This window comes from Palaemon carinicauda, chromosome 41 (genome assembly GCF_036898095.1).
Source record: "Palaemon carinicauda isolate YSFRI2023 chromosome 41, ASM3689809v2, whole genome shotgun sequence".
Lineage (NCBI taxonomy): Eukaryota > Metazoa > Arthropoda > Malacostraca > Decapoda > Palaemonidae > Palaemon > Palaemon carinicauda.
In genome coordinates this window covers 42802831-42824958 of record NC_090765.1, presented here as the reverse complement: position 1 = coordinate 42824958, position 22128 = coordinate 42802831, and the positions used below count along the sequence as shown (strand labels likewise).

General features: G+C 32.9%; 1 protein-coding gene across 1 annotated transcript in view; it reads left to right on the top strand.

The window, feature by feature from the left end:
• Positions 1-16895, top strand: part of LOC137632281 (uncharacterized) — a 22360-nt gene extending 5465 nt beyond the window's left edge. Inside the window, exons 4-12 of the mRNA XM_068364174.1 lie at positions 2461-2534; positions 7278-7426; positions 8926-9010; positions 12103-12258; positions 12969-13046; positions 13476-13605; positions 14007-14155; positions 14823-15496; positions 16018-16895. Coding sequence (XP_068220275.1) covers positions 2461-2534; positions 7278-7426; positions 8926-9010; positions 12103-12258; positions 12969-13046; positions 13476-13605; positions 14007-14155; positions 14823-15496; positions 16018-16138 — 1616 coding nt within the window. The 3' untranslated portion in view covers positions 16139-16895. The remainder of the gene's footprint in view (positions 1-2460; positions 2535-7277; positions 7427-8925; positions 9011-12102; positions 12259-12968; positions 13047-13475; positions 13606-14006; positions 14156-14822; positions 15497-16017) is intronic.
• The last annotated feature ends 5233 nt before the right edge of the window (positions 16896-22128 follow it).

The window sequence follows — 22128 nt, the reverse complement described above, 5'->3', positions numbered from 1 at the left end:
TCAATTATGGTCAATAAACTGCCTTCTAGACAGTATATCCTTAACCCTAAAGCAACTTTGTACATCAGTGAATGTGCATATACCCCCAGAAAGTGGTCAGCAACAAACATTCAAAGAATTTCTAAATCTCTATAGACTAAAGTAAAAAAAAAAATCCTAAAAGTGCCCCAGACTCACCCCTTTTTGCTGCCCCCCCCCCCCCCCCTCCAAGGATTCGAACAAAAAGCCAGTTCCAGTGTGATATTTTGCAATAAAGCTATTTGTATAAAACAATTGAAGGAGATGATATGTGCATTGGAATCAGCCATTCACATGGAAATGCCAAGAACAACGGACTACTAAACAAATTTTATACGGACAACTAAAAATCTGTCAAAGTGGACCTGGTACCCCTGAGAAGAGACAGAGACCAAGCCAAGTCAACCTTAAAGAAATGCAATACTCCCTGACTAACCTGGAAACCCCTGCTAGCAACTGTATGACTTGTATAATAAGTGTTAACAATGGCACCACTACCCAAGACAGGTCGTGCAGTACATCTAACCTTAAAAGGACTGCAGCGACACCTTAAAAATAGGCTCCCACAATCCAAATCCTCCTCTCACGAATCCAACATGTGACACGGAGTGCATGTCCAAGATTGGCTTGCTGAGGGATAGCAATGTATACGGACGGCAGAAGTAGTTGCACCACGTCCGAGACCTATTCAAACTACATTTAACATCTATTGAGGCCCTTTAAATATTGTCATTTAGCTGTTTTTCTATCCTTCCATGGATACGTCAAAAAACTAAAGTAATGGATATCCTTGAAACCATTAGCAAGCTCAAATGGAACTGGGCGGGGCACATTGCCAGGATGACAGACAACCGGTGGACATCACGAACAATCTTCTGGACACCCCGAGGATACACAAGAAACCGAGGAAGACAAAAACCCGCTGGCGAGATGACTTAGACCAACTAAAGCAACAGTGGCACAGAATAGCTTACAATAGAAATCTGTGGAGGAACCTGGGGAAGGCTTACATCCAACAAAGGACTTTTGAAGGCTGAAATGATGATGATGATGATGATGAAATATTGTCATTGGTAACAATGGATTGATATTAGATTACCTTAGACAAGAATACTCATTTACTCTAACCCCTTAGATTCACGTCTCTCATTTAATCTTCACATTAAACAAATCTTCAAGATATTCATTGACTTAGCCCTGGCTATATTCTGTCCACAAAACATCTCTACATGAGCAACTTTAGCTCACCTAGCTAATCGCTTGAATTTATTTTCCTGTGGAACAGTTTCTTTGTCTGTGGAAATTACTTGCCTTAAATCATTCCAACACTTTCATTTTATGATTTCTTTCTTTTTCTCCCAGTTTCTTCTTAACTACCCTAGCCATCTATTTTATACTTGTGATATTAAATTATCATTAGATAATAATGTAATTTTTTCACTTAACTTTTCTCAACTTTTCAGTTTTCATTTTTTTTTCTACTCCAGTATGTCCCGCCTATATACCATTTTATTACCTGTTGGCAGAAACATTGAAAAAACTCCTATATCCCTTCTCCATCAGACCGTTCAACACTGGACAAATCGCCGTTTCAGCTTCGGTTGCCATTTTATAAAATTCGCCCTTCCTCTGCAACTAAACATTTCATCAAAATTTAACTCTCACTATAGCCACATAATGATTTGATATACCTCACGTCACTCCTCCTCTTAGCATAACAAACTCCTTTTTTTCATCATGAGCAGGCCCATAATATACACTTGGGTTGAAAACCTAAATTTTTCACCAATTAAACACCTCCATTAAGATACCATTCTCCTTCTCTCGATGTCCTTACTACCCTCCAATTACGTAATTCTTTTCTAAGCCTCCTATTTTTACATTCAAATCACCTTGAATAACCAATCTTTCTCATTCTCAAAACCCAGACTCTCAAAGCCTCTTGCTTGCATTTATTCTTTTCTATTATCCTGTATCACTCAAAAATAACCCTACAATCTTTGAAATAGCGCATAATAGTCATTCACCATTAACCTCAGTCTTCCTAATAGAACAATCCGTAGCTCTTCAACTTTGAACTTTTCCATGACTATAATTAATTTTCGTCATATTCACTCCTGTAAACCTATCACATTTACAATAAAAAAATTGAATTTATCTGGTTTTAACTATGAGACATTAACTTTAATAATCCTATAGTTAATACACTGCAATTGTAATATGATTACTTGGTTACAGAATTACTACAAAAAACACGACAAAATCAATTAATTTAAAGGTTTCATTCTACGTGTTTCTTTTAAATGTAAATCCCAACTTACTTGGAAGAGAGAGAGAGAGAGAGAGAGAGAGAGAGAGAGAGAGAGAGAGAGAGAGAGAGAGAGAGAGAGAGAGAGAGAGATAGATCCAAAACTTTCATTTACACATGTATATATTTTGCAGATTTTACAATTCGAATTCATGTGAAGAGTTGTGACAAGAGAGAAACCAAAGAATACTGCCTTCATCCGAGTGAGGTAAGTCAACACTGAGACTTATTGGACTTTGCTCCTTGATTAATGGTAAAACTACCGCTCAGAAAGGGGGCATTAAATGAAGAACACGTCATAAGGTGTACGAAATGTTAAGGCACATCAAACCCGTTGACTAAAGCCGGCCATTTGTTTAGTGGTTACTTTCCTCTTGGTAAGGGTAGAAGAGATTCTTTAGCTATGATAAGCAGCTCTTCTAGGAGAAGGACACTTCAAAATCAAACCATTGTTCTCTAGTCTTGGGTAGTGCCATAGCCTCTATACCATGGTCTTTCACTGTCTTCGGTTGCTCTCTTGCTTGAGGGTACTCAGGCACACTATTCTATCTGATTTCTCTTCCTCTTGTTTTGTTAAAGTTTTTATAGTTTATATAGGAAATATTTATTTTAATGTTGTTACTCTTCTTAAAATATTTTATTTTTCCTTGTTTCCTTTCCTCACTGGGCTATTTTCCCTGTTGGGGCCACTGGGCTTATAGCATTCTGCTTTTTCAACTAGGGTTGTAGCTTAGCAAATAATAATAATAATAATAATAATAATAATAATAACAATAATAATAATAATAATACACGCAGAGGACTGATCGTATGGTTTGTTCTTAAGGAATGGAACGACGCTCCAATCCTGTAAGGAATGCGCACACACGCTACGGACTCTAGGAGAACTATTTTACGAGCGATTTTCAACGCCGCTATTGGGCTCCGATTTCGCTCCTAAAATAGTTGACTATAGCCTGCTTAGTTCAAGAGGATTGGGCACCCAGTATAGGCCCATATGGTTACGCTTTCGGTACTTGTTAACTAAATTTGGTACGTTACCGGGTATCAAGTACAATTGGTAGCCTACATCTTATTTTGAAAATGCCAAATTTTGGTACTTTTTATTTTCTTTATTTTTATATAATGTAAATCTATGAAATTTGGCTTGAAATAATTATATGAAGGAACGGGATAGGCATTCTCTGTCGGCTTCTATGTGGTGGTGATTTGTCTGCTACGGTGTTAATGTACTTATTTCTCTTGAAGTCATTATAGGATTACCTTTTCCGTTTATCCCCATTAATCCGAGAGTCCTAGTATCTCCTGGAAGGAATATACTAAATGGATATTTAGACCTCTCTGGTGATTATATCATGCTGAAGCACTACTGTACCTTTAATTAGGCGTACTTGTTTTCGCGTTAATTTATAGAAATTTGAAAACGATTGCGTTTATATAGGCAGAGCGAAAATGTGAGAGATATACATAGGTTTATAGAATTATCAGTGTCTACTTAAATTATCTTCTATCCATATTTTACACCGTTTTTTCCTATGAAGAGAATTCATGAAACTTTATCAGAATGTTAATTTTTTCCTTTTGTTTCAGTATCTGTTATTTATCAGAATACAAAATACTATTGTACGAATAAGGCAGAATACAGTATGGTTTTAAAGATTAAATATACTATGAAAAAGGAGAGGAAATTTAAGGAAATCATAACTTGGTGAATGAAAATGAGAGGGGAAAACCTAAAATAAAGAGCAATGAAATGCATATTACAAACTTGTGAGATGCAATCAGTTTATCTTTGTAATATAAAAAAATGCTCCAATCAAGGGACGAAGCATGGATTACTGTACTTGTCAAAATAGGAGAGTCAGCATGCTAGACCGTGCCCACACACGGACGAGACTGGCAGGCCATACTTAGGTGGCCGTGGCCATACCATGGAGCCCATACTGCCAATCGCGACGGGATTGGTGTGTCCGGTCAAACATGCTGACAGGATGAGAGGACAAGCTATAATTTAGTCGCACCGGGTTTGTCCTGTTTACCCTCCATACACAGTAAGGATTGGCAAAAAAGCGCCAATCCTCTGAGTCTATGGCCTGCTTAACATATTGTGGGAATGGCAAGCCTTGGCTTACACCGGGTTTTATTGTATATTAGCACCCAGACATAAAGTCACCCAATATTCTTTGATAGCTTATTAGAAATATGATGCCTGTGAAGAACATTATGTACATGCATGAGGTCGCAGACATATCCCTTTCTAGGTGGGGATAACTTAACGTTAGGAAAGGGTTTTTGTATCACTATGTTCAGCAAGGCCACCAATAGCAGACTGATTTACTGTGACCCATCAGACTAAAGTCTCCCACCATCACCAATCTGCAGTGGTCAGCGTGGTGATGAAAACTGGCCAAACCCCAGACATGAATAAAGACATATCTGAAGGCATTTGTCCAACAGTGAATTAGAAACGGCTGCATTTGTTGGTATTGTTCTTGTTATACATATACATACTTGAACACGCTTTTTCTTACCCATGAGTTGACTCCAGCGATAAACACTCAACAGTCACAGTTCATTCATATTTAAACAGATGAATCGCCAATGAATCCCTGAGTGTTAGAACTTCTATAACATTCATTTTTCATACATCAACAAAGAACTCTCATCAGCAGTTTGTCGAATCCTTAACATACCTTGCGCTGCCTATATATATATATATATATATATATATATATATATATATATATATATATATATATATATATATATATATATATATATATATACATATATATACTGTATATATATATATATATGTATATATATACATACATATATATATATATATATACATATATATGTATATATATACATATATATACTGTATATATATATGTATATATATATATATATATATATATATATATATATAGTAGATATATATATATATATATATATATATATATATACACACATATATATATACATATATATATATATATATATATAACTAAAATAAAATGAATAATTTTCACTCATGACCGTATCCTTAAGGTCTTTGTAACGTCTAGTTTTATTTTATTCATTTTTTTTTATTATGTTTATCAGCAATGAAAAACTTTTCTGTTATTAGATAATAATTAGATTGTTAGACATGAGAAAATTATACATAACCTATTTATAAGTTTCATTATTACTTCGATATGGGTAAAAGTTATTCAACTTTCTGTTGTTGTCGAAGATTTTATAACTGCATAAATCTGATCAAGGTTAGGGTGCAGAGTTCCAACTATCATATCTTCAAGTAAAAATATTATGGTCTCTACAGTGAAATCTACAGTGGCGTCAAACAAAGATTATTGCAAAATTAAGTGCTAGTAACAATTGCAACTCAAAAGGATAGCAAGTTCAATACATGACACTGAACGACAGATTAGGGTTCAAGTCCCGCTCAAACTCGTTAGTTTCTTTGGTCGCTGCAACCTCACCATCCTTGTGAGCTAAGGATAGGGGATTTTGAGGAGCCTATAGGTCTATCTGCTGAGTCATCAGCAGCAATTGTCTGGCTCTCCTTGGGCCTAGCTTGGGTGGAGAGGGGCTTGGGTGCGGATCGTATGTACCATAGTCTCTAGGACATTGTCCTGCTTGATAGGGGAATGTCACTATCACTTGCCTTGGCCATTCATAAGCGGCCTTTAAACCTTTAAAAAACTAGTTAGTGACGATCGTCAGTAATTTTGACATACGAGATGTTAAGCTCCATAAACACGTAATGGAACAAAATGAGAGAGAGAGAGAGAGAGAGAGAGAGAGAGAGAGAGAGAGAGAGAGAGAGAGAGAGAGAGAGAGAGGTGATAGCATTATCCACAACATCGGTCAGCCAAAATGAACGCTCTGCAACCACGGAGATTAAGCGGCTCTCCTCGTATAATTCATCTAACCAATGCCACAACCCAAGTCTTGCAACTGAGTGGGAACGTTCCCAATAACTGTTTAATATATACATAAGAACCATGAATCTACGTTACTGTCAAATAGCAGTAATTACAACAGGAGAGGAAACGTTCTTAAAATTAATACGAAAATATGATTAATATATAAAATATAACGTTTTAATTGATGACTAACTAATAAAGGGATTGGAAAAATAAAAAAAAGTAAAATACATATTACAATAGGAATAAACTCAAGAAAAAATTAAAAGCAACACACGTGAAATAATGAATAAATCAACCTAGATTGAAAAACCTCTGTCTTTATACGTGAAATTCCCTCCTCACCCGAGGCAGTCAGAACATTTAATGAAGCAGTAATGAGTCGTAGACCACCGGCTTACGGTGCAACGCTGATCTTGCTGCATATACGAAAGGTCGAGCAGTGAAGGACCCGAATGGGTAATCATACCTTTTCCACGGCCGACCCGTATGCGGCCAAAGCGAAAGACTTCTTGCCTGAATTTCTTATTCATGGGTTGGTGACCTTACCAACGGTTCTCAAATGGCTCGAAGGGTCATTTACTATTAACGAAAGGTGTAAAACATGCTCGTCGATGGATTTCCTTGTTTATGCTGTTCTTTAAATATTTAATTTTTCCTTGTACCTTTTCCTCACTAGGCTATTTTCCCTGTCAGGGCCTGTGAGCTCATTACATCCTGCTTTTCAAACAAGGGTTGTAGCTTAGCAAGTAATAATAATAATAATAATAATAATAATAATAATAATAATAATAATAATAATAATAATAATAATATGCCTCTTGGCGATGGCTTCTTGAGATAGGTACTTTAGAAATATCCGATGGACAATATTCGAATATATTTCTATAAATAAGTTTGGGAAAATTTAGACTAATTGAAAACATCTATATAACATACATATGAAATTAATAATGTACCAAATTCAAGATTCTATCACTCTCCGCTTTTTTTTTTTTTTTTTTATCTTTTTTCAGACACAGATCTGCCTCCCACTACGAAAATTTTCAGAGAAGAGATGCTTGTTTCTGAAATCAGAAGGAAAGAAAAGCAATGAACTTCATTTCAAGAACAACTCTTCGTACCCAAAAGAAGGATATCAGCCAACCATCATAAGAAAAAATTGGTAAGGATTCAATAACGCAATAGGGTGATTAGATTCTTCCCTACCAAAGGGACGGAGTTCGACTGTACATAATGTTGAAAAATGTGAATCTATCTATATTTTTAACACGCTAAAAGGTCATTAATTAACTAGATAACACAATTAGATATAAATCTAGGTACCAATTTTCTACAGAGCATTTTTCTACTACAGCATTGCCTGAGACAGAAGAGGCAATTGTGGGTGGTTTGCATTCTGACGAGGAAGACAGAATAGTCAATATTTCTAAGAGACCAGATTTTTTTCCAGTTCAGCCTCTGGAAAGGCAAAACCATTACAATTGACATTGATTAAAATAAACCATATGCAGTTGGCTTTATCTCAAAATTGTTTTGTGCATAAACAAATGTTGACACTGTCCCAGTCTCCGAAGAGGCAGAAGCCCAAACTTCCATTAGTGTTCTACCTTTCATTAAAAAAACCTAATGACACTGAAATAATCTGGTAATTTCTATAAAGTACTTAGTTCCTCCCTGGAAAGTTATACCTACCCTTAATAATCATACAACTTTTTAGGATTGAGATGATTCTGGTCATAGTATTCTAAGAGAATCTATGACATAGTTGAGAGTATTTGATTAAAATCTACACATTGGTTGTGTTTGTTTGCCCCATTTTTAATTATTCACATTTTGCAACTACAATAGCAAAACGTAGTCCTGGTCTGATGTTTCTGCTTTGACCTCTGTCTAGCTTCCATGTCAGCAGTTTCCTCAGTAAGTCTTTTGGGCTTAATTTTTCTCTCATACATTTAAATCACTCACAGATGTGAAATATTCATTGACTTAATGAAGAATAGTGTCAATCCCTATAATTCACAGCTTCAGGATCTATAATCTTAAATCTTTGATCTGTAGGATGTGGTGTGGCCAAAGTTCTGACAATGGTAAAACCTGTGGGTTTTGGGATGAAATATTTCATATTCAGTTTTTACCATACCTCATTAAAAGATTCTGAGAGTCTCAGAGCATTACAGCTTCAAAATATAATATTGTTTGAGGTATAATAACTACATTGACAATTTTCTTCACTCACTGTACTGTGATAACGCCTTGATCTTTTAGGTCTGTCAAGAGTTTCTCCGTGAACATCATGAACTGGAAATGTTTATGGTTCAATAAGGATTGCAGTCAATAAAAACCATGTCAAATGCTAATCTCTTTAGTACTTGTCCACCACAAAAAAAAAAAAAAGTTCATACAGAGGGATACCTTTACTTGCCGACTGACACAATGCTTGTGAACAGAATTACTCGTAAACTGAGTTATTACTTTTATACAATACTGGTCACCTGTTATTAGATTATTATATATCTGTAACACCCATGGCGGTGTCAATGAATCCCAGCTCTGGTTAATTATATCTGACTTCAACAAATTTATGTGTGAAATAGCAAAAATAGACTTATGTCCTTTTCCGTTACACTGCATCACTAATGTCGTTTTTACCTTTTTTCACAGGATCTCAGGACCCAGGAGAACATCTCTTATCAAAATGAAAAGAGACCCTTGGGCTGCACATTCCCTCATGATACTCTCGCCAACTGTAAGTCTCTCTCTCTCTCTCTCTCTCTCTCTCTCTCTCTCTCTCTCTCTCTCTCTCTCTCTCTCTCTCTCTCTCTCTCTCTATTATGGACAGAAATTTGCAAAAATCCACAATGAACTTAGGTAAAATCTAAAGTAATCATCATACAAAAGGATAAACCGAAATTGTGTAAAATTATATGCTGTAAAAGAAAATTAGGATAAAAAAAGTCAACAAAAGTCAAGCCTTACCAAATTACATGAACCAATGAATACTTTTTAACTTTCTTTTTTTCGGGGCATTCCATTAAAATTGGCTTAATAAAAACGAAAAAAAAAAATCGAAAGGCACCAAAGCTGGGACTATTATGTCTGCTAGAGACAGGGTTCCAAAGAAATGCCAGAGAGATAACACAATTTCCCTTGTGTAAGGAGAAAGGTTTGAGAGGTGTAAAATTTCGAGTTTGTGAGAAGAACGTAAGTATACTTTGGAATGCGTATAATAATATTCTGATTAGGAATGGAAGCCAGATAACAGAAAGACTGATAGGGGAGCACTGATGAGGGTAAAAACAATTCGTGAATCAAATGGTCGTCATGAAACAGTTGTGTGATAGGTTTGAGAAAGAAGGGAAACGGTGTGTCGATCAAGAGCTTAGAATGAACATAATGAATAAGACTATGCAGAGGATTTTCATTTTGTATAAAGAGATGGTAATTCATTGAGGTCATCAGGTTTTTAACGATGGGGGCTAATCTTGTGGTATATGTCTAAGAAAAGGGTGTATGGTGTTTATATTGCTGTTTAATATTTATGGGGATAAAATAATAAGACATTTGGTGCAGAAGAGGGTAAGAAAAAATATCTATAAATGGCTTGAGTAGCAGAAAATACATTGTTATGTAGCAATTGTGAATAGAGGAGCCACCGAATGATAAAATGTTTAAGTGTTTTGTAAGTTTGAAAAATTAAAAAGTAAATGCTCACACAAGTAAGGTGATTGAGGAAATAAAAGCAAGGACATTATTATTTATGGAAGAATGGTAGTTGGACAAAATAGGCAAAACTGGAATTTAGTGTAACTTAAAGTATGATAGGACGATAGGAAATGTGTCTCAATATAGTGAAACTAAGGAAGGTAACAAATCCTTTGATAAAAAAAAAAGTTATTTGGATTAGAGTGACTATTGAAGAAAAAAAATATGAATGTTTGAAGTTTAGGAGCCATTTCTTCTTTTCACAAAAACTGCAAAGGAGAGGAAAGTATCACTTGATGTAGGGAATTGTTAGTGTGATGCATGTGGAGTAAGAAGGTTTGTAAATTAAGAGAAATTCAGAAATAAAAGGAAGATAAAGCAAGCATTAATTTAAGTTGGATAGTAATATTTAGGATCCAGTTGATGATCTGATGCTTCCTCCATTTTCGTCTGAAACCTAATACATTTGGATGATTTAGCAGATTAATAATAATCAAATTGCAAATGATATGTATCATAATCCAATATCATCACGTAAATAGCTCGTAAAACTTGGAACCCGTACATATCATACAATAAGAAAGATGAAGTCTAAAATTATACCAAATATATTACTCATTTCTATGCTTATATTTATTAATTAAATCTCGAATCATAAAAAGCATCATATTTAAAGAGTCTGGAATTCGAATTAAAAACAATAACACTGCTTGATTTGATAAAAAACAAGATTCAATTATCTTCATTTTAACAACATTGATGCCTGGAATTTCGACCTTTGCTTCTGTTCTATTTATGCAAGGGCCAAAAATTCTCAAATGTACAAATAAAGCATTGTTTTAAAGTGCAAAAGAGTTTAAAATCATTACAAATAAGATGATGTGGAATGTTGGAAAGGTTACAAATGGCAGAAATAATAGCTGTTCTTCATACAACAATTAGGGTGTTTATAATGATTATGGTAGGGCAATATCACAAAGTTGTATAATTGGTTTTCATTCACGAATCTGCGACATAACACGATAAACATGGAATTGAACGTTTTCTTACGAATGGAGTTTTGTTATAAGGTATTTTCAAAAGGCAAGGAAAAGTCTGTGCGTGCGCAATGAGATTAAGAGAGATTAAAATGCAGGACTACTTAGCTTAGAGGAACAACGCTGTTCATTACACTTACATGATACCAAACAGAAGTATTTAAGGGAATGACGGATTCGGTGTAAAATCTAGTTTTAAAATAGTATCATGACTCAAGAACTCCTTAATATATTTTGTAAAGAAATGAGGAAAAGAAACATTACAATTATAAACTTTTGAGATAAGTACGGGACTTGTAAAACAAGTACTCGAATATTGAAGCTTTCCAAACAAAAAGTCTCTGTTAGTGATAGAAAAGAAAAGTTGCTGAAACGGAGAAAGTTTACAAGTGATTGAACACATAATTGAAAGTGAATAATGGCCAGATAAAGGAGATGAGGGTTTTATGAAGAGGAGGTAAATGATGAAATCTAATTTAGAATCGATAGTGGAAGAAGAATTAGACTGACTCATATAAGTATTTGGTAGTAAAAGCAATGGAGAATGACAGGATGAGAGCTTGTGTTTGAATGTATGTGTGGCTGTGTACATAACAACAACAACAAATGCAGCAATTTCTAGTCCATTACATGACAAAGACCTCAGATATGTCTTTATTCATGTCTGGGGTTTGGCCACTTTCATCACTACGGTGATGGTGGGAGATTTTTGTCTGATCGCTCACAGCAAACCAACCTAACATGGGTAGCCCTGTGCACTCAAGCGCTATTATATGCAATATGTTCTCATATTTTATTCTAAGTATATGTATGCATATATATATATATATATATATATATATATATATATATATATATATATATACATATATATATGTATATACAGTACATATACATATATATGTATATGTATGTATATATATAAATATATATATAATATATATATATTATATATATATACACACACACAAACACACACACACACACACATATATATATATATATATATATATATATATATATATATATATATATATATATATTATAAGATCATGACAATATAATTCTTCCAACATAATTGAAACTTCTTCGGGGACAGAACAAAACTGAAGAAGAGCGTGCCAAGGAACCAAACAGCGCACCATGCACGGAGAAAACCGCGAAGATCATTGAAGGACGAGCAGAAAATCCTCAAATTGTGACTTTCACTCACCAATGGAATGAAACAAACAAACATTGCAACTATTTAGCAGTGGTAAGATTCACCAATTATGCTTAATTTCCCTTGTCACTGAAGAAGCAATGACAAACTCGTTAATAAACAACAGAAGTGTCACACATACATACAGTATATATACAAATACACATATATATATACCCATGATATACCCATGCACACACGCACACAAATACACATATACATATACATACACACATACTGTCTATATATATATATATATATATATATATATATATATATATATATATATATATATATATATATATATATACGCATATACCAGAAATAACTGTCGGTACCCAGACATTACAAGAGTCAAACATCTCATATATACATCTTACGCATGACTGAAGCATTTATACAGTTATACATACATATATGCATACAAAACTCATATATACATATGTACATGCGTATGTATACATTTGTATATATATATATATATATATATATATATATATATATATGTGTGTGTGTGTGTGTGTGTGTGTGTGTGCTTGTTTCTATAAGTCTCCATTCAAGAGCAACATTTGTTACATTTGACATTTATATTGACTAAATACATAAAGATTATTGTATAAAATAAGTAAGCCTTTTAGCATCAAAATAAATATATAAATTTAGATACTTATACATTTAAATATGCACACGCAAGAGCGTGTTTACACATGTAGTTTATACAGAATAATTTATTAAGTTATTTATTCTTAGTGTTTTCTTTCCAGTTACGTTTTCAGAATCCTTGTAGGAATTACATAACTGGCGAATACGATTTACGTCACAAATTAAGATACCCTTCTGAGGTAAGTCGGTGAGGAAATTTTTATGTGATAGAATCTTTTGCTGTGAAGACATGAAAACATGCATATGAGTATTCATGAGAGCATGCAAGTACTAAAATGAATTAAATCAAATATTCAAAGTCTTTCTCATTAGATAATCGAATGGAAATATAATTTTAACTTTAATAACTAAACTGAAATTTAAAGTAATTAGATATGCATTTGCCGTCTAATCAGCGAATATCAACTTCCTATTCTATACCAGTTAACTAATGGTAATAAAAACTCTATGAGTCTGTTCTATGGCTTCACTCATTCTTTACCGTCAACACTTTCTTATGATTTTTCAAGTTAATCAGAGGTTATAAAAGAACCACCAATATCTAATACCATTTGCCTTTGCATAAAGAAAAAATAAAATAACAAACCCATTTAATACTTCGATTTCAGTTCATGGATGATACACCTTCACGACAAGGATGGGAGTCGAAAATAGTCCAGACATTAGTCCCTTTCTTGGCATTCATCGCAGGAACAATCGCAACTGCTAAGTGTTTTCATCTACTACGTATAAACCAAAGTTAGTGTAAGACTCAAATAACTGACAATGAACCACTCCTTTTTTTTTAGATGGAACTTGATCTTTTCCATTGCCGGTTACATAGTCTATTGACACATGTATACACAAATATATAGTATATATATATATATATATATATATATATATATATATATATATATATATATATATATATATATATATAAAGTGTTAACTTCTTGAAAATTAAATAGCCCTTATCAGCCTTTTTATAATACCACATAACATCAAGGTTTGTTTACCAAAGCTATCGTGGACAATAAGAAATCCTAATACTCATCTCTGTCACTACAAATCCTTTGCATATTCATTTAAAATTCTATGCATACTTAAAAATCCTCTTAGACTCTTTGAACTCAACAGACTTAAAACACACTTTGCAGAGAAAAGGATCACACAGGTGAGCCTGAAGAAAAGAAAATCCGGAAAACATGTCCACAAGACAGAGGTCCTTCTGTTTGTTTATGCCAATGACGTCAAGAGAGAGGTGTTTACTATGATGAGTAATTTGCAAACGAAGACCAACTTTGAGGTGAGAAGCAACAGTTCATCTATTTTTCCAATGAATATGATGTCTCCTCGCATACCAATAAATAGGTTAATTTTAGGTAATATCCACATAAAAAGTTGCTCAACAAATTGCTTAGAGATTTTAACGAAGAAAACAAAAAATTGTTTATTTACACTCACCTATTTTCTTAGGACCTTACACGTCTATCCACCCCCCCCCCCCCATTAAGCCAAAATACTTACTTAAGAATATCGTGGAATTTCAAATACTATCGTTGAATATTGTTTTCGCATGAAATATACTTTACTATCTTTTCTTATTCAAGTCGAACCGTAAATAAGTATATTAAACTCATAAATAACGAAAGGTTAACTGAAATTTATTTAGACATATGAGACTATCAAGTCATTACTATCAAATGAGCTGATCATTACAGCTATCGGTTCCAAAAGATATACAACAGTTAAATGCTATCGGTCAACAAAAGAAAACCAATGACAACCCCAAATAAGTTAAATATTATGAACAAAGTCCAAGTACAACAAATCATTAGGTTCTTATATTATTTGATAAAGGAAAAAATAATAATTCCCTAATACTTGCATATTATTATCATGTAGCTAAAATGATCCGAATAATTATCATTTATGACTGGTTTAGTAACTCTATTGCTTATCAATTTTTGCAGATCATTGATTTGTTTGACAAGAAAGACCCGAAAAAGCTTGAAGATCCAATCATTTGGTTAACTAAACTTATGAGGAAGCAGTCTACTGTGATCATATTAGTAACCTCTCCATTATCCAAAAGTATCAAGGAAAGCTGCCAAAATAATTCTATACGAACTCGCCCTATTGAGTCCACGGGAGTTCTATTTCCCATGGATTCTGGGAATGCACTAAAAGCAAATTCTTCATGCACAAGTAATGATATTTTAGACTATAAATATAATCATCTAAATCAAGGTCTAGGGAAAGATCTTCATTTGAAAATGGACCATCACGCAATAAAAAGAAAAGAAGTTACAGGGGTACTCGTACAAGATACCAGAAAAATCGAAGATTTTGAACAAATCTCCAACAACAAGAACAGGCTTCCTGAGGCGACTAATTCATCCCCAAATGAATCTTTGAAATGCGAATCTAAAGAACAGCGTTCTTCCTCACAAAACTTGAGAGAAGAACAATTGAGCAGGCAATCCATGACCTGGAATGATATGAAACAATGTCCTGCTTTACACATTTCGCAGGGAAAATGCAGTCAGTTAACAAGTGACCCTTTACATTTCCTCCTATACGAATTCTTCGAAAACATATTTCGTCTGCAGTTGGCTTATGTTTACAGACGAATTTACCAAGTGCGGTAAGTGGTTTACTTTCTTAATGTAACAATGACGATAATATTAATATAATTAAAAAAGGCCAACTTAATCATCACCAAGAAACATCACTAGGATGATTAATGTTCATAGCAACAAATGTAAAAGCAAATGCGTGATGAATTTAACGAAAGAAACTCTTTTATACGAGTTAACAAAAGAATCTCAAACCCTTGAATACCCCCATCAAATTTACTCAGTACTTGGATGAATTTTAAGAAGTTGGTACTGCGTCTATAGACGACTACGACATTTCCAAATTTTCCCTTTCCATTAAATGTTACTAAACAACAAATCTTGATTCTATTCTCATCTTCATTGGAACTGTGTTGGGAAACTTTCTAGTAATCACTTGTGCCTGACTCCACATTGATCAAGAGTTCCAGACTTTAAAACACTACGGAAATAAATCACCATACAAAATGAAGGGGAAAATATTGACAAAATTTTTAAATTTTTTTTTCATACCATTTTCAGCATATTGACATCTACCTTTGTTTTACAGACTCACAACCTCTTCCAGTGAAAGTGAAATGGAAGATGTGACTCCTGGTAGGATATATCTCTATCCAGACCATGAAGGTGAGCTCATAAAAGAACTAAGAGATCAAGAATTTAATGCATAAACAATCCTAGGTGGGGATTCAACGGACAGATTTCAGTAATTTTCAGTTAAAAACGGAGCTGAATAACATCCAATATTGATATAGCTGAAATTACTAATAGGATGAAACCCTAATGATGTTAATCATGTTAGGGCGAACAAATTCCCAGATAAAATTAAATTTTGACTATTTGTATCAACTGTATTCCTTTTCTTCAATAATAAGCCTCTTGACATTACTTTTGACAAAAGAATAAGATTACAGCATAGTAATAAATTAAATGACCGTAGGTTTTACATTGACAGTATAATTCTTATTGTAAATTCTGCTTCTTTTACATGATTCTGACTCAGAATATCGGAAAAGATATTATTAACCTCTCAGGATGAAACTGTTCAAGATTCCTAAAAAGCTTCCAATAATAATAACAAAAGATTCGTATTTTCATTGCAAAAATATGATGGAGTTCCTGGCTTATTCCTCATAAGTTTTGGCGTACTATGAATAATCACAAAAATAGGGTAATTATCACAAACCATAATAGGCTATGAAATTAATCAAGATGAAAATAAGCATCAGAATATCTCTAATAATTCCATGAATGCATCTGCAAAGGTTATGTGATACCTTTCTGAATATCCAAATTTATTGCTTGTGTAAGTGTTAAGTTTTAAGTTAAGAAATTGTATTGTAAGAATAATATGCTTCTATGTATATAAACAGAAATGAGCTTTGTATATTCATTTCATTTGACTGTAACTATTATTTTTAGTGTCTGTGTTGTCGTCATTTGTAGAGCAACCTTTAATTAAAGAGAAATTAAACAAACGTTTATCGGAATCCTCAATTCTTTTCATATAAAGCTAACACGCTAACATACACGGGCAAGGATTAAAATATCACAAGACATGTAATGATGATTTACAAGTATTTGTGAGACAGTTAAAGAAAACCTTAAAAAATAACCATTTCAATTATATATGCTTTCTCGGGCCGTGCAAACCTTGATATAACAACGTAGTTACTCCATTATGTATGCTACTCAACGAAGCTGATTAGAACAAATATCATGGAAAATTTCATACATACATATATATATATATATATATATATATATATATATATATATATATATATATATATATATAAATGTATATATATATGTGTATATATATGCATATATATAAATATATATCAATATATATGTATATATATATGTATATATATATATATATATATATATATATATATATATATATATATATACATACACTCGTATTAGCTATGATAACTCACTGTTCACAGCCAAATAAAATAAAGGTTAATCGTAATTTCCATTAAAACTAAGCATTCGTTTTAAATGATTAAACAAACACTCCAAATAACGCCAATAATAATGTTGGTTGCTAATGGTAACATATGAATTTATGGTATAAGCCAATACATAATGTCATCAAAAGATACTGGTTAATGACACGGTGGTAACATCAAAACCGATAACTTATTACATATTTTCTAAATGATTCAAAATATCAAATGAATCGTTGATGTGTGAAGATAAAATGGAGTCTAATATGAGAAGGTAATTTCATTGAAATTTTCGTCATTTATGATTAATAGACAACTTTACACTTATGATTGGTTTTATTGTCTTATCTGGTGTGATATTACGTTCCGGTTGAAATGGTCGACAGTTTAATTTTAGCGTTTATCTCCTAATTCTAAATACCCAGAAGCATTTTCCGTGCATGGTGATGTATTTTTCCTTATTTCATCATATCTACCTAATCGGTAATGTGATAAGCAATGCACGGCCTATTCTTTAAGTGTTGTAAGATCACTACAAACCCTTAGAATAACCGCATGTGCTCCTATTCTAAACCTAATACATAAAGCCGGTTGCTATATCCCAGTGACTTGCGAATTTCTTTTTTTTTAAAGCAAAGGCAGAATACCCAAAGGTGTTGGCATTGCTTCTGCCTTTGATAGACTGAAAGAAAGTCTTAGAGATGTAACAAAAGACCTTGAAATCTTTAAAAACCTTACTCAATAATAATAATAGAAAAAAAACTACGTAGAGACTACCTTTTACATTTCACCAGGGACCTAGACAATAGCCATGTGAAATCACAGCTACAAGTAATAAACCTAGATTTAAGTGATTTGTTAAGTAAATAAAAATCTCCAAAATTAAAGAAAATTTGTAAATGACACCCGTTAATTTGCAGTACAGCCTAACTTTAAGGGTGGGCCGAATAGAAGGTAAAGTATGAGTGAAAATCGAATGACTAATTTCTGGAAGAACAAAAAAAAAAATAAAAAAAAAAAAACTTTATATTACCCAAAGACACAGCACCTAAACATGTTATTGATAAAGATCGCTTTATATCAGAGACACCTCTTTGGAAAAGTGGCATAAGAAAGATCCTCAACATTAAATTAGGTTATTTAAACGACGCACTAGCAACGAGCCTCAATCGACGGTATATATATATATATATATATATATATATATATATATATATATATATATATATATATATATATATATATATATACAGTATATATATATATTATTATTATTATTATTATTACTAGCCAAGCTACAACCCTAATTGGAAAAGCAAGATGCTATAAGCCCAAGGGCTCCAACAGGGAAAAACAGCCCAGTGAGGAAAGGAAATAAGGAACTAAATAAATGATGAGAATAAATATATCATTCTAAAAACAGTAACAGCGTCAAAACAGATATGTCCTATATAAATTATTAACAACGTCAAAAACAGATATGTCATATATAAACAATAAAAAGACTCATGTCAGCCTGGGAATAAAAACTATATAAAATAAAAAGATAAATGTGTCTAGTTATCTATAAAAACCAGTATAGCAACTTTAAGGAAACCGGAAAAGATAGTAACCAAATGAAGAGTGATAAAAGTTTAAGGAATAACTTAAAAAATCCTTCGAGAAGTACCTTTCTTCATTTAGTTACTCTATCATATTCACATAAATACAGACCAGAATAATATCAATTTCACATATTACGCTAAGATGCCACAACAGTATTGTGTTTTGGGTGTCTCTTTCTATCTTGGTTACACACACACACACAAGGAAAATTGCCACCCACTGCCGAAAAAAGATGACTTAGCACTGTTTAGTTTTTCTGCAACTCAAAACACATGAATATAAATATTTTTACCGTAAATATCGTCGCAGGATACAAGTCTAAATGTTTATAATTCTAAAGCTTGCATCTACATAAATTTCATAAATATTAACACCGAAAACAAAATACAACATAATGCGATCCATTAAACACTATTTAACACGACATTCAGTAAGTTTGAGAACACGGCACAAATGAATCACAATGGCAAAAGAATAAACACCTAAAATTCTATGGCTGCACTGTCAGAAAACATGAGAAGACTAGACCATCGCTAGGTAATGAGCAAACAAAACTCAATGTTAACAGACAATGGAAAGCTGAGAAACTACATTATAAATATAAATTTTCCCAAATAATCAAAAATTTCTTTGCGAGCAGTTTTGTCCCTCTCGTCGATCAATCTATATTATACCTCGATATGTTTGTAATATAATAGTACTTACATGTCGAAAAAAAAAGGCTTTAAATGAGTGGCAACACTTAAAAGTACTTACATGTCAGGAAAAAAAAACTGCTGTAAACGAGTGTCAACACTTACCTGTAAAAAAAAAAATAATAATAATAAATTAGTTTTTTTTACAAGTAATGGTGTTAAAACATAAAACCTCCATACACAACTAATGTACAAGCATACACACAAAATGTTTTCATAAATAGATTATCTTTGTAAACGATTTCACATATAAGACAAAATAAAGGAAAGGAAAATAAACAGAAAATATGAAAACAAAATATATACGTAGCAATGACATTATTAGAAAATTCTGATAAAAAAAAATAGGCCATTGTAAACGGATATGCAACCAAAGAAACTACTTGAATTCTTGCTGCTTAAAGTAAGCTACTTCCTATAATGTCTTATTCTATCTTGCATCTAGCAATCTAGATCCGTACAAGCTTAAACAAGTTATAACATATAACGTAGCAATAAGTCTTGATATATCTCCAATTTCTAAATTTCATATACCGTTCATTGTAATGTAAGCCCTTCTGGTTTTAATGTGTTTAGGATCTATCTATTCGGAAAGAGTCATGATACAGAACAACCAATCACTGGTGAATATTTAGTAATAATGGGATAGTCTTATGACTTACATAATTATATACATGAATTGTTGTAGCATCTATAACTAAACACTACAAAATCTACATGTCTGATGATAATGATGACCAGCATCAGTATTTCTCTTGCGATCGTCACTATTACAAGCTAAGCAACAACCTTGGTTGGAAAATCAGAATGTTACACGTATGGGGATGTAATAAGAAATCACCACAGTGAGGAGAATAACATAGAAGTGAAGAATAATTATAAAAGAGAAATATCGAAAATAAAACAAATTAAATTACATAACAAAGATTAATCAAGACAAATAACAGATAAATTAATGTATGAAATAGACATGTTGACCTACCTAACATATACTGTACACGTATACGATACGGCTGAATCTGAAGTTGGTGCAATTCAACTAAATGGTTATCACTCCACGATTTGGTGGTCAACATCTAAATAAACTTCAGGACAGGGCCTACTGAGTGATTTTGAACCGTATGTGACAATTTTCTTGTGTATACTACGCAGTGTATATTATGAATTCGGGTGTTCTAAATGCGAAGAATAATAGAAGTATGAAAAATCTTATACAGCACGCATAGCAAACTAAATGAAAACTAGCATCAGCATCAAGGAATTCAATAGGCCACTTTATATATATATATATATATATATATATATATATATATATATATATATATATATATATATATATATATATATATATATATATATATATACAAACACACACACGCACACACACACACACACACACACACACATATATATATATATATATATATATATATACATATTTATATATATATATATATAAATTCAAGATAGTAGTCAGCTGCTAAAGATCACACATTAAAGGACTATTCAAAAAAAAAAAAGGTTTGATGCTGGTGAAGTAGATCGACCCACGACAAGGCGGGACATGGGCTCTGCGTTGGCAGCCCGTAAGAGGGATTTATATGATGTTAAAGACGGATACGCGTGCCGGATTGGAACGGACACGAGGACGGACAAGATGATGATGGAATGAAGCAGCCAGGACGACCGGGAGGGAGTCCAAAGCTGAAGTCAGGGGCGCCACAAAGCAGGTCTCATTTTCATCCTTAAGCAGTTCCTTCTCGGTCCAGAGGAAATTTCCTTTTCTTATTATAGAGGTCCGAACAGGACGACGTCCAATTAGTTGATAAAATTGTAGATTAACAATGATATTTTATTATCCTCTTTCTCAATTCCGACTTATCTGGGGTCATCAAGAAACTGACCTCATAAAAATCCCATTTCAGTACTATCTATATTTTTGTTTCCATTGCGAGTCCAGCATATGTCAACAGACAATAATACTAACTCAAATCAAATGCATTTTTTATTTTCCCTTTCATGGCTTTATATATATATATATATATATATATATATATATATATATATATATATATATATATATATATATATACACACACATTTATGTATGTATATATATATATGTGTGTGTGTCTGTGTATGTGATTTTGAAAGCGTGCATGTGTAAGTAAATATATAAATACAGTATATGTACGAATAACTTTGAAAAATCGGTTATAGTAAGTGGTATTTCATTTCTAGTATGAGAGGGGCCGTGTTACCATAAAGAATTTGAAAGCCCAGATTTTACGACACAAAAATCTTGGGCAAGAGATATGAAGAGAAAAAACTACAGATATGACGAATCCGTGCGGAGACAGAGATGAAAGACGGACTTAAAACATACTAACTGGCAATCGCAGG